Source organism: Acipenser ruthenus, chromosome 15 (genome assembly GCF_902713425.1).
Source record: "Acipenser ruthenus chromosome 15, fAciRut3.2 maternal haplotype, whole genome shotgun sequence".
In the NCBI taxonomy this organism is placed as follows: domain Eukaryota; kingdom Metazoa; phylum Chordata; class Actinopteri; order Acipenseriformes; family Acipenseridae; genus Acipenser; species Acipenser ruthenus.
Window position 1 is genome coordinate 8,995,139 of NC_081203.1, and position 12,623 is coordinate 9,007,761.

Below are 12,623 nucleotides of genomic sequence, written 5' to 3' on the forward strand. Positions count from 1 at the left end.
AAAGGTTACATGTTTGAGGGTTTTTTGTATAAAGGTGCAGCTAGCACAGGATTTCCATGACTGTACAAACCCTGAGTATATATCCAAAAATGTAGAATACAAATCAAAGGAGGGTATGATGAGGTTGTACAATGAATGCATAGATGAGACCGAACTTGGAATTTCATATTAGAATTCAGAAAACAGAATGTTGCAAATGAAAAACAAAAAAACAAAACAAAAAAAAACAACAACTCAGATTTAACAGATTTGCTGGATCAGTTTTATTCAGAAAACAAATTCTAAACAGGATTAATCATTTCAGAAATATAATGCAAACAATAGCTTTTTCCATATTATTGCGTCTCTCTTCACATTCGTTTAAACGGATATGTATTGTAAATAAATATGAGTAACCCTGAATATTAAATCACCCCCCCCCCCCAGCCACCTCTCATTAGATTTACAGGTAAATAATGCCAGAGCAGCAGAAAAGGATGCAAACCTTTTTTTTTTGTTTTTTGTTTAAACTACTCAATGAATATACAGTATGTTACACAGATACAGTATTTACAGAATTATTTTACAGAAGACTTCCTTTCCCCTAATCATTTTAATAACAGAACTAGGGCCAGGATCCAGTTGCATCACTTCTTACACACATGTATATAACACAGCCAGTTATATTCATAATAGTTTTGGAACCAAGGTCTCAAATCTTCCAAAAATAAAAATAGGCCCCTCAAACAATTGAGTCCAGTTGAATTTTGCGATGGCATCATAATCTTTTCGGCCATCAGAAGATGAATTGCAGTTGGGCGCATTGCAGGAATACTGTGTGCCTCATGGAAACAAGGCTTGAACCCATTTCCTTAATCACATCCTAAGATCAGAGGCTGGAAAAGTGTTTTATATTGTAAAATACATTTGGTATTATCAGATAAGCCTCCATTTTTAGACAGCAAAATGCAGTAATGTTTGGAGCAACAGAGTCTATAAAATAAAGATAAAGATAATCTGGATGATGAATCAACACAAGACACTAAAAGGCTATGAAACACTAGAAATATAAATTAGGGTAAGTAATGGCAATGGCTAGCCAATGGAAACACAGTTTGTAAGAATGACTCCAAATAATCACAGGCTAAACAGATAAAAATACAGCCTACAATTGGGTTATTTTATCAAGGCCTTCAACTTTCCCATGGCATTCTACAAATGACCCTGAACAGCAGCATCAGCCAAGTGAGACTGCCCACTGTAGGAAAACGCAGATTAGTCTTCTGTGAAAAAACACAAACATTTACGGATAGTTATCACATGCCTGTAAGCATGTCCAGTTCCAGTGCTCTTTGGATCCAGGAAGAAACAAACAAAAGAAATCAACTTGCATGATTTCCCTACACCTTCATCATTACTTCTAACATACCTCCAGTAACCTTTTCCCATGAAAGAATTGTTTTTATTCTAATCCCAGTGCCAATCTTCACAAAATTGCACATTCAATCCTGTGCATTTACAGAACAAAGCCTATTCATTATGTACCAGGATTTGTGTGCTGCAAATTACACAGTAAAGGAGCACAGAGTGCTACACCAAGCCCCATTATATCTTACACTGTTGCACTCAAGTACTGGGTAAATTAAATCTTACCCAACACTTGACACAAAAATCTGCATTGTCAGAACAGAAGTTACATTTTCTTTTTCACTACACAATCTTTCTTCAGACTTTTCTCAAAGACTACTGAACTCGTGAATTCTAAAGTTTAAAAGATTTAGATATCCACACAGCACATATTTTTAAAGGGGTACAAAAAAATGTGATCATACTTTTAAATAATGTGGTATTTAAAACAATAGCGACAATGAAGGCTTTTAAATAAAATGCTGTACCTCTTCTTAGGACTGCATTGACCAGTGCAAGACCACTGAAAATTGATTCTGCTCATAAATCATACAAATTTGAGTATTAATGCCTGGGTAATCGCATCTTAAATGCAATATTAACACCCAAAGCTCAAATTTCTTCATTAGAGTGCTTCCATCAATTACTTCATTACATCAATGTATATGACAAGAGCAAAGTGTGCGGCCCATAGTCTCCTCATTGTTCAAAATGGTATCTTCCTTGTCACCAGCCACCTCTGACCTTTAGTGTCATCATTCTTCTCACCCAAGTTCATAGTTTATGCACCCTGCCTCATTAAAACTTATTACAATTTAAAGGCTTAATGTGTGTTACTTGTGAAAATATTACCCTAGATTTTTTTTTCTTTTTCTTTTTTAAACACAAAAAACAAAAAGGAAATATTCTTGCTATAACCTTTCTTTTTATTCAACAATCCTTTAAATAAATCTTTCAAACACAAAGTATTTATGGTGGACCTCTTCATGAGTACAAAGTACCTTTCTTATTTGCTAATAACACAAGGCAATTTGTATGCAAGCAAGGAACCAAGGAACCCCCAAATAACCTGCAGAATTACATGCAGGACAATCTTAGTTATTTTAGTGTGCAAGATATAATTTCTGGACAAACTATCCTGTCAACAGGCAGAAATTGACAGTGGTCATAAGCCAGTGTTTATGGTTCCTATTCTGAGACTAATGCAGATCAGCTGTAGTCTGTAGTGATATGAATTCCCAACTCCAAATACATAGTGCTTGAATACAATGGAGGGTGCATGACTTTGCAATTCACCAATACCAAGCTGCAGAAAAAAATACAGTAAAACACTGAAGCCTTAGCAGTGTTTTGTGGTCATTTTTAAGGATTCCTATTCTGAGAATGCTGCTTTTGATGCTGCCATTGTGCACAACTGGATAACTTATTAAATCTATTTGATGTCTCCTGAAGAATGTAGAACGCTGCACATAAAACATTTTAAATGTGTGTAATTTTTCATCTAGCTGGGAAATGCTTCTTTTAAACTGATGGCACAGAACTAAAACTTTAATGGCAGAAATCAGAAAAACATATAATTCATTGGTTTAAAACAACAAAACCACCCAAGTTATGAAACAGTCAGAAAGAATTCAGACAAACAGTGACCATATTTTTGTTGGTGTCTGCTGTGTTGTTTTTAGAGTTTGTTGGGTTCCTACACTGCTATGCAAACTGCAGCCCGTTTTCAGCTCAGACGACCATGATTTTAACCTCGTCGTTGTCATCGGCCCGGTAGAAGAAGGGGATGCAGGGGTTCTCCCCGAAGAAGGAGCTGGTCCGGGCCTGAGGGTTCTGGATCTCCTGCAGCAGCTGCATGATCTGACGGGTGGTCCTGTCTTCCTGGTGTCTAGGCTTCCCCTCCTGGGCAGCTGGACTCTGCTCCGACTTGCCTCCAGCCACCTCATCTGACAAACTCACTTCTGGCATTTCTACAACAGGGAGGGGAAATAGAAGAACAGAAGAAACTAAACAACACTTTATTGTCCATACTCTCAGTTCCCTAGTATCGTTTTACCCACTGGCTATAAGGATATTGGCACCACAAGTAAAATGTAGCCCCAGATCATAAATTCTAAAAGAATACAACTTTTGAAAACTTGTTAAATTGCTCTATTATTTATAACGTTAGGTTAATATCATAACCCTGGTTCCCTGAAATAGAGATGTACCCATTAAATAATGGGTTAACTTTGTTTACCTGAAAATTCTGAGACTCACCAAAGCTGTCACGCAATGACCGACAATGTCATCATGCCAGTCTCCGCCCCTCCTGGAACAGACTAGGTTCCGTGAAGACGGCTGAACAGTGGCAGTCAAGTTTTTTCTTCTTTACCCTGCTATGTGTAACGTATGCAGCGACTAAAGATTGTAAAAGGATACATTTCTATTTTAGGGAACCAGGGTTATGATAATAACCTAAAGTTCCCTTTCAGGTATGAAATGTATCCATTACACAATGGGTAATTATACCCAAGCCGTCGCAAAGTGCATTACTTGCAGGATGACTTTAATCTGAGAGGGTCAGATGGTAAGGCTGCCACAATAGAGATTATTTATTTATTTATTATTTTTAGTATGTAGCAGGAATCAATTCTCTGCAGGTGCTTCCAGTATTGACATAGAAGCCGCCGTTAGCACTCTGGTCCCAAAGCCAGGGTTTTGAGGATCCAGCACGTTTAGTTTGTAAAGCCTTGTGAAACTATGGGCCGTGGCCCATACTGCAGTATTGCAAATGTCAGCGGCAGATGCACCCTGGAACAACGCCCAAGAGGTAGACGTACTTCTTGTGGAGTGACCAGTGACCTTAATAGGAAGGGGGCAAGTTGGATTGTTTATAAGCAATCTCAACTGTCTCTGCAATCCAACCAGGCAGCCTCTGTTTAGACAGGGCTTTACCGTGGGCCTTAGCACCATAGCAGATGAACAGCTGTTCAGGATTGCCTCAAACTTTTTGTTCTGTCAATATAATATGCTAATGCCATAACAGGGCAACGCGCATGGAGATTACACTTCCTATCTGACTTGAAAGGAGGGTTGGAAAGCCTCCAGCTCCACTGATTGGTTGACGTGGAAGGTCGAAATACATTTGGGCAAGAAAGCTGGGGTTCTGCGGAACGTGACCTTGGTCCCGAGCACAGTATGGACAGATGAGCAGAATAGCACAGTATGGCTGTTCTTTCCAGAAACTGACCCTGGTACAGCACAGTGCATGGTAGAAGCAGAGGCACGGCTCACGGTAGAAGCTGAGGCACGGCTCACGGTAGAAGCAGAGGCACGGCTCACGGTAGAAGCAGAGGCACGGCTCACGGTAGAAGCAGAGGCACGGCTCACGGTAGAAGCTGAGGCACGGCTCACGGTAGAAGCTGAGGCACGGCTCACGGTAGAAGCTGAGGCACGGCTCACGGTAGAAGCTGAGGCACGGCTCACGGTAGAAGCAGAGGCACGGCTCACGGTAGAAGCAGAGGCACGGCTCACGGTAGAAGCAGAGGCACGGCTCACGGTAGAAGCTGAGGCACGGCTCACGGTAGAAGCTGAGGCACGGCTCACGGTAGAAGCTGAGGCACGGCTCACGGTAGAAGCAGAGGCACGGCTCACGGTAGAAGCAGAGGCACGGCTCACGGTAGAAGCAGAGGCACGGCTCACGGTAGAAGCAGAGGCACGGCTCACGGTAGAAGCAGAGGCACGGCTCACGGTAGAAGCAGAGGCACGGCTCACGGTAGAAGCAGAGGCACGGCTCATGGAAGAAGCAGAGAGTGAAGCTGAGAGAGCTTCAAAAGCAGCAAGCCAACCAAGCTGTAGTACCAGCTCTGAAAAAGAAAGTAACCCAAAAAAGCAAAAGGAAGTTCCTCCTAAGTTTACTAGATGGTATATATGACAATCTTCTTGGATCAAGTCAAGCTGAAAGCTCTGAAGTGGTTGTTAAGCTAGAGGAACAGATTGATCTGTACTTAAGTGAGCCAGTCATAGATTGCAAAAGTGGCAAGTCGCTGGAGTGGTGGAAGGTAAACGGTGAGCGATACAAAGTTCTATCACCACTGGCAAGAACATTTCTCTGTGCACCACTCTCTTCAGTTCCAAGTGAACGTGTCTTCAGCACTGCTGGCAACATATATAATGACAAAAGCAGCAGTATGAAAGGCGAGAATGCTGAAAAATGAACCTTTCTGTATTACAACCTGCAGCACTTAAACTGGAACTATTAGAAACAACAAAAAGATATGTATACCAAGTCTGACAGAAGAAAACTGGACTGAAATATTTTAAATTATTAATGTTCATATACCGGCCTATAATATCGCCTGCATGTTTTTTTTTTAAATATTGGTATCGGTATCGGCCTGGAAAAATCCATATCGGTCGAGCTCTATCCAGGTCCACCGTGATGACCCAGCCACCTAGGTTTACCTGCCTGAGATCCAGGATCAGTCTGAGGCAGCATTCGCGTTTTGGCACCAAAAAATTAATGGAGTGGATCCCTCCGTCTTGCTGGTGGGGGGGGTCTACTATGCAAATGGCACAGCTGCTACCTCCTGAGCCACCCGAGTGGCAGCTTGCGGTTCCGTGACGGTTGTTATTATCACACCCCGGAAAGGAGGGGGTCAGTGTTGGAGCTGGAGAGAGTAACTGGTTTGCACAGTATTGAGCACCCTGGGGTCTGTGATGCACTGTTCCCAGTGGTCCAAGTGGATAAACTAACGTAAACGAGTTGAACGCATCCGATGCCTTAGGTAACTTAGGTGTAACTTCAGTATTTTAATTCTTCTTCTTGTACTTTCTCTATGTTTTATTAATTTCCGTATGTGTAAAATGATGGATCATTATTTAGATGTAGTTATTACTTTTATTATCATTTAACTATTTTTTATTGGTAGTATGTTTCCTTTCATTTGTTTTGCCTTTTTTATTTTTTAACAATACAGTAGCATACTGTATTTGCAAAGTTTTTTCTTTTTGAATAAAAAAAACAACACTCAACAACTTGTGCGATAGATATATATACAATTCCTCTCCCTGCCAAAAACATGTGAGAATGTGGCTGTTCCCAAACGAGGTAATTGGTGTTAACTGGGAACAGCAACATACTATAAAAGAGAGCTCCCAGATCCATTAGAGAGAGATCACCAGGGAGCTGGTATGAGAAGTGTTTGGCTGTTTAAAAAAAAAAAAAAAAAAAAAGGTAAACTGTTTTGTTAAAGTGTGTGTTGACAGGTAAATGGCTTAGCCGTCCTGTGTCTTAGTCAGGGACCTGTTAAACACACTACGTAGCTACATTTGAGCTAGGTTTTTGTTTTGTTTGTGTTGTGAAAATTAAAAGTGCGCAGAAGCACTCAAAAATCTAAGTTCTGTGTCTGGGTCTGTTTTTAAAGGCAAACAAGCCGACGACAGAGAGGCTACGTTACAATATATATATATATATATATATATATATATATATATATATATATATATATATATATATATATATATATATATATATATATAATTACATATATAGCTACCTCCATACACAAATACTTTTCTTTTATCACAAACAAGATATTACATTTCCAGTTTCATTAATTTTTTGTACACGCATTACAAAACCCTGCATAGCTCTGCAACTATACAAGCAATTTCAATTCTGATTTTGTTTAGAAAAAAGTACATTTGTATGTTTTACAAATATTTATTATTATACAATTTTTTATATTTTTTGGGAGGCGTGGCTTATATGTGAAGAAAATATAACACATCCCACAACCAAACATAGATCATATCATTGGAAAGGTCTACTTCATGCCTTTCTGCTGATATATTGGGTTTTTCTGATTCACGGTTACCAAACTACAAGCACTAACACAAAGTAGTCATATATTCACACCCAAATATGGTCATTCCCCGGAGGCGGCATAGGGTTAACCAGCGCTAGCTGAAAATACAGATAAAACAGAAACTCGGCTACAAAGAATACAACATTTTTTTTGCAATTCCATAAATGATCCTGCATGTAAGCAAATGCTAAAAAAGAGTGCGGAAATATACAGGAGGATATACTTATCAACTCTCCGATGTTAATCGGGTTAAACTGAAAGTAAAATGGCGATACTTTTAGAGTGTGTCGTGGCTTCATGCTTGTGGGGGCGGAGCAGCACTACGTCACCCTCCTCTCACGAGTGTGTTTGGTATAAAGTTTTCAGGTTCGGGTGTCTTAACGTGGAACACCCATTGTGTAATGGTTAATATTCCCTACATGAAAGGGAACTTCAGAACAGCAAACAAAAAAATGTGTGCAAGTCTGTAGGCAGCTTAAGCATGTAGATATCCCTTGTAAATCAAATGAGGCCTCTTTCTCAATGGGTAGATCTCCTGGTCAAATAAACAAATAAATAACAAATGATATTGAATTGTGAGTGCCTACCTTCCCCGTCAGTGGCATTTAGCTCGATGCGCCTCTCAGCAGGGACACTGGGCTCTATGTTGCTGGCAGTCACATCCGGGTTCTGTACTGAACTGATATATTTGCTGTACCATTCATTCCTCTCGCCAACCAACCGCATCACCAGATCTTGTAACTCCCCAAGCTTCACCTGCACAGACAATACAGGGAACACATGTTTAGAGTGAGGTAAAGCCCATAAAACCAGATCAAAGACAGACAAGTACAATGATTGCAATGATTTTAACTTTTTGTTTTTTCTGATCAATAATAATGCAATCAAAAGCAGTGAGCACATTACAAGTAGGCCTTGAACAACTTGATGCATATTTTTATACCCTAATAAATAACTCACTTTTGGGCTCCTTTATATGAGATCAGATGCATTTAAATGCAGTTTATCAGATACATAGAGTAAATGGAAAGTTATCTCATAAAAAATCCTCCGAAACTTGTTGCACAATTAACAGGTTTAATGATGTTATAATGAAGAACCATCTCAAATCAAATATGTTAGGTGAGGAATTAAAATAAGTACATTTAGCACTTGTTTAAAACATATACACTGAAAAGTTCAAGCCATTATTTTGATACATAAAAGTTAATCAAAATGAGGTAGATGTGCCGCTACACCTTCATCTCTTCTTTGTCCTTGGCCAGCATACTGATATACTCCTCCTTCTCAGTGTTCCTCTGCTTCATGATGGCTCTCTGATTCTGATACAGGGCGATGTACTCCCCTGGAGCACAGAAAAAGGGAAGGTCAGGGGAAGCACCTTGCCACTCACCCTAAATATGACTCTACAATTACTGGAGAAAATGTTAGGTTATTATCATAACCATGGTTCCCTGAAATAGAAATGTAACCATTACTGTATGGGTATTAACCTCTAAGACCTGAAACCTGAATAAGATGTAACACAGCTGCTCGCAGAGCCTGTGACGCTGTCATGTCCCGCCCCCCGAACTGCACTGCAATGAACTGCACGCACAGATCTCACTGTCATTGTTCCTTCAAGCCTGCTGCTATCACGGACGCAGTGAACTTGAAGGTTAATGGTTACATTTCCATTACAAGGAACCAGGGTTATGATAATAACCTAACGTTCCCTTTCAACTATGAAATATAACCATTACCGTGTGGGTAAGTATACCCAAGCCATTACAAGGGCAGACTGCTGCACCAATGGAATGCTACAAGGCTAAAGGCTGCTACCCACCAGACACGATGCGACAAGCAAAACTGCGCAGCGATGCAACAAAATGAATAGAACCTATACTTTTGATAAGTATCTTTCATTGAATCCTATTTATGATTTTTCATGCGACAACTAGGGAATTAACCAATCAGAGAACAGCTTTAATGCATGAGGTCCAGCAGGGTGAAGCAGTATCCAGAATGACAGAGGAAACAATAATACTTGCTTTATGACAAACTTCCCCGCAATTATGAAGATACAGATTTCAAAGGCAATATATGGAGTAAATTTCGAAGGAACTGGATAAGCCTGATATGTATGATTTATTGCCATGTATGTTGAAATACCATCAGAGAAGACACTCATAATTCCACCATCATGTTGATGAATATGTACCAGTCTTGATCATAGTTTTGTCAATAGCATTTTAATAGTTTTACCGTTTTCAAACCGGTCGTATCCCCTATTTGTTACTTCTGGTGTGTATGGTCACGTTGCTGCAAAAGTATCTTGTCGCCCAATGAAGAAAATCATGTCTGGTGTGTGTCAGCCTTAAGCTGAGGATGCCTTGTGCCTTATCATATGGAATCCCAAAAAAGGCACTTTTCAGAACGTTTAAAAGGGACCAAAAACAAAGTACACAGAAAGAGTACTTGGAACTGCAAACACAAATCAAAAAGGCAGTTAGAAAGGCCAAGAGAGAGATAGAAATCAATATTGCTAAGGGGGCTAAAACCAATTCCAAAATGTTTTTCCAATATTATAACAGCAAGAGAACATTCAAAGAGGAGGTTAAATGTCTAGAGACACACATGGCAAAATCATAGACGAAGAAAAAAAAATAGCAAATATATTAAATGATTACTTTTCACATGTTTTTACAAAGGAGGACACGGACAACATGCCCCACATGTCGACCTGTTCCTATCCAGTTTTAAATAACTTTAGCATAACAGAGGCAGAAGTGTTAAAGGGACTAGGAGCTCTTAAAATAAACAAATCCCCTGGGCCGGATGAGATCCTCCCAATAGTACTCAAAGAAATGAAAGAAGTTATTTACAAACCGCTAACCAAGATCATGCAACAGTCTCTTGACACAGGGGTTGTACCGACAGACTGGAGAATTGCAATCGTAATACCGATCCACAAAAAGGGAGACAAAACCGAACCAGATAACTACAGACCAATAAGCTTGACTTCTACTATATGTAAACTTATGGAAACTATATTAAGATCTAAAATGGAAAATTACCTATATGGTAACAATATAATGGGAGACAGTCAGCATGGTTTTAGGAAAGGGAGATCGTGTCTAACTAACCTGCTTGACTTTTTTGAGGATGCAACATTGACAATGGATAATTGCAAAGCATACGACATGGTTTATTTAGATTTTCAGAAAGCTTTTGACAAAGTCCCGTATAAAAGATTAATTCTCAAACTGAACGCAGTAGGGATTCAAGGAAATGCATGCACATGGATTAGGGAGTGGTTAACATGTAGAAAACAGAAAGTACTGATTAGAGGAGAGACCTCAAAATGGAGCGAGGTAACCAGTGGTGTACCACAGGGATCAGAACAGAAAATAGGAGGCACTTTTTTACACAGAGAATTGTGAGGGTATGGAACCAACTCCCCAGTAATGTTGTTGAAGCTGACACCCTGGCAAGATGGGCTGAATGGCCTCCTCTCGTTTGTAAACTTTCTTATGTTCTTATGTTCTTAACAAGTAGCCAAGGCTAAAAAACAACTGAGGGAGAAACTTGCCTCTATGCCTGTGTTGTAAGTGTCGACTCAGAAGCAACCCTTAACACTCTAGTTTCAAAACCAGGGTTTTGAGGACCCACGACCTAAGAACCTAGTAAAAGTATGGGGAGTAGCCCACACCGCTGCATTACAAATGTCCTTGACAGATGCACCCTGGAATAAAGCCCATCAAGTTGCCATGGCCCTGAAGGAATGGGCAGGGAGCTTTCTGGAGGGGGCAGGTTGGCCATCTCATGGGCAGTCCTGAATGTGTCTGCTATTCATTTGGACAGCCCCTGCTTAGACAGGGCTTGACCATGGGACTTTGTCCCAGAGCAGACAAAACGTTGTTCGGACTGCCTCCAACTTTTCGTCCTGTCAACATAGTACGCAGGGCCCGCACTGGGCAGAGCATATGGAGTTGCAGTTCTTAACAGACTAGAAGGCAGGATTGGTACAGAGCGTAACCCTTGTCCTGGCCTGTCAGGATGTGAGTGGTGTGGAAAGAAGTGAATGTCCAATCAGGAGGTATATTTACAATGAAAATGTTACTTTTTAGTAACTACTGGGACTGAAAACGGCAGGTTTTCAGTCCCAAACAAAACAGTTGAACAAATAATAATCACAATACATTAAATCCACAAGTGCACAGAAAAGTGCTCCGGGTGAAATATTTTCTTCCTGTGGTGCGGTGCTGTGCTGTGATGTGCAGTGATAGTGGTGCTCTGGGGTTTGTACTGGCTGTGGCTGCAGCTCCTACTCCTCTGCAACACAAAAACAAAACAAACAAACAAACAAACAAACCACAGCACTGGCACATTAGTAACTTCACCGTAAGGGGCCGTAGCTGCGTCCCCTTTGTACTGCCAAACTCCTCCCTGTGATCAGCCTGGCCCCACGCTCTATCCAATCGTTCTCTCCTCATCACATGGCCTCTGTAAAAATTAAGCAGGCTATCGCTAAGGAGAAACCCTGCATCTCGCTCACCCGCTTTGCAATGGTGATAGAACGCAAACAGTCACTTGAGCGATAATATTTCAGCTGAGCTGAATGCATGGGCTCAAATGGAGGAGAGTGCATTGAGCACCACGTTTAACCTCCAGCGAGGAACAATGTCCTTCATAGGTGTCTGAAGCTGCCAAACCCCTTTCCATACTGGGAACATGCGGACGCTGCTCTGGCATTTTGTAAGGTGACAATAACCCAGACAGACCCAGACAGCTGAAAGCAGCCATTCAGGGGCCAGACCCAGAGCTGCAGGCTCGATGGGTCGGGATGCTACAAGGTCCCCCGTGCCTGACTGAGCAGTTTGCTGAGCTTAAGCAAACTCCATGGCTGGCTGCTCAGGAGCTGCATCAGGGCTGAAAACCAGTCTCCTGGGCAACAAGGGGCTACTAAGAGGACCTTGGCCCGGTCCTGCCTGATTTTCTCCAGACACAGCAGGAGACTTGATGCTGCCCTGGTGGTTAATTTAAGCCACCACTGTTGTGTTGTCTGTATGGACAAGCACATGTCTCCCTTCAGCCTCCTGCAAAAAATTCTGCAAGTCCAGTTAAACTGCCTGCAGATCCAAAATACTGATGTGGCGACCCTGCCAAGGAGGGTACCACACCCTCTGTGCCCCCCTGCTATTCCACACAGTTCCCCAGCACAGGCTGGGAGCGTCCGTTGTAAACGAGAGCTGTGGGAGAGACGTTTCTCAGCAGACACTTGGAGAAATTAGCACAAAACTCGCAGAAACTGTGGTTTACCAGTGCCTCCTTTGCAAGAGTATCTGCCATGCCAGGCAGGCTGGCCTTGCATGTGTCACAGGGATAACCCCAGGCATTATGCAA

General features: G+C 41.3%; 1 protein-coding gene across 4 annotated transcripts in view; it reads right to left on the reverse strand.

Moving 5' to 3' along the window:
• Positions 1–239: 239 nt before the first annotated feature.
• Positions 240–12,623, reverse strand: part of LOC117422313 (golgin subfamily A member 2) — a 76,179-nt gene continuing 63,795 nt past the window's right edge. For all 4 annotated transcript variants that reach the window (XM_058987131.1, XM_058987132.1, XM_058987130.1 and 1 more), the window contains 3 exons: positions 8,477–8,583; positions 7,826–7,994; positions 240–3,356 (listed from right to left, as the gene is read on the reverse strand). In XM_058987131.1, coding sequence (XP_058843114.1) covers positions 3,118–3,356; positions 7,826–7,994; positions 8,477–8,583 — 515 coding nt within the window. In that variant the 3' untranslated portion in view covers positions 240–3,117. The remainder of the gene's footprint in view (positions 3,357–7,825; positions 7,995–8,476; positions 8,584–12,623) is intronic.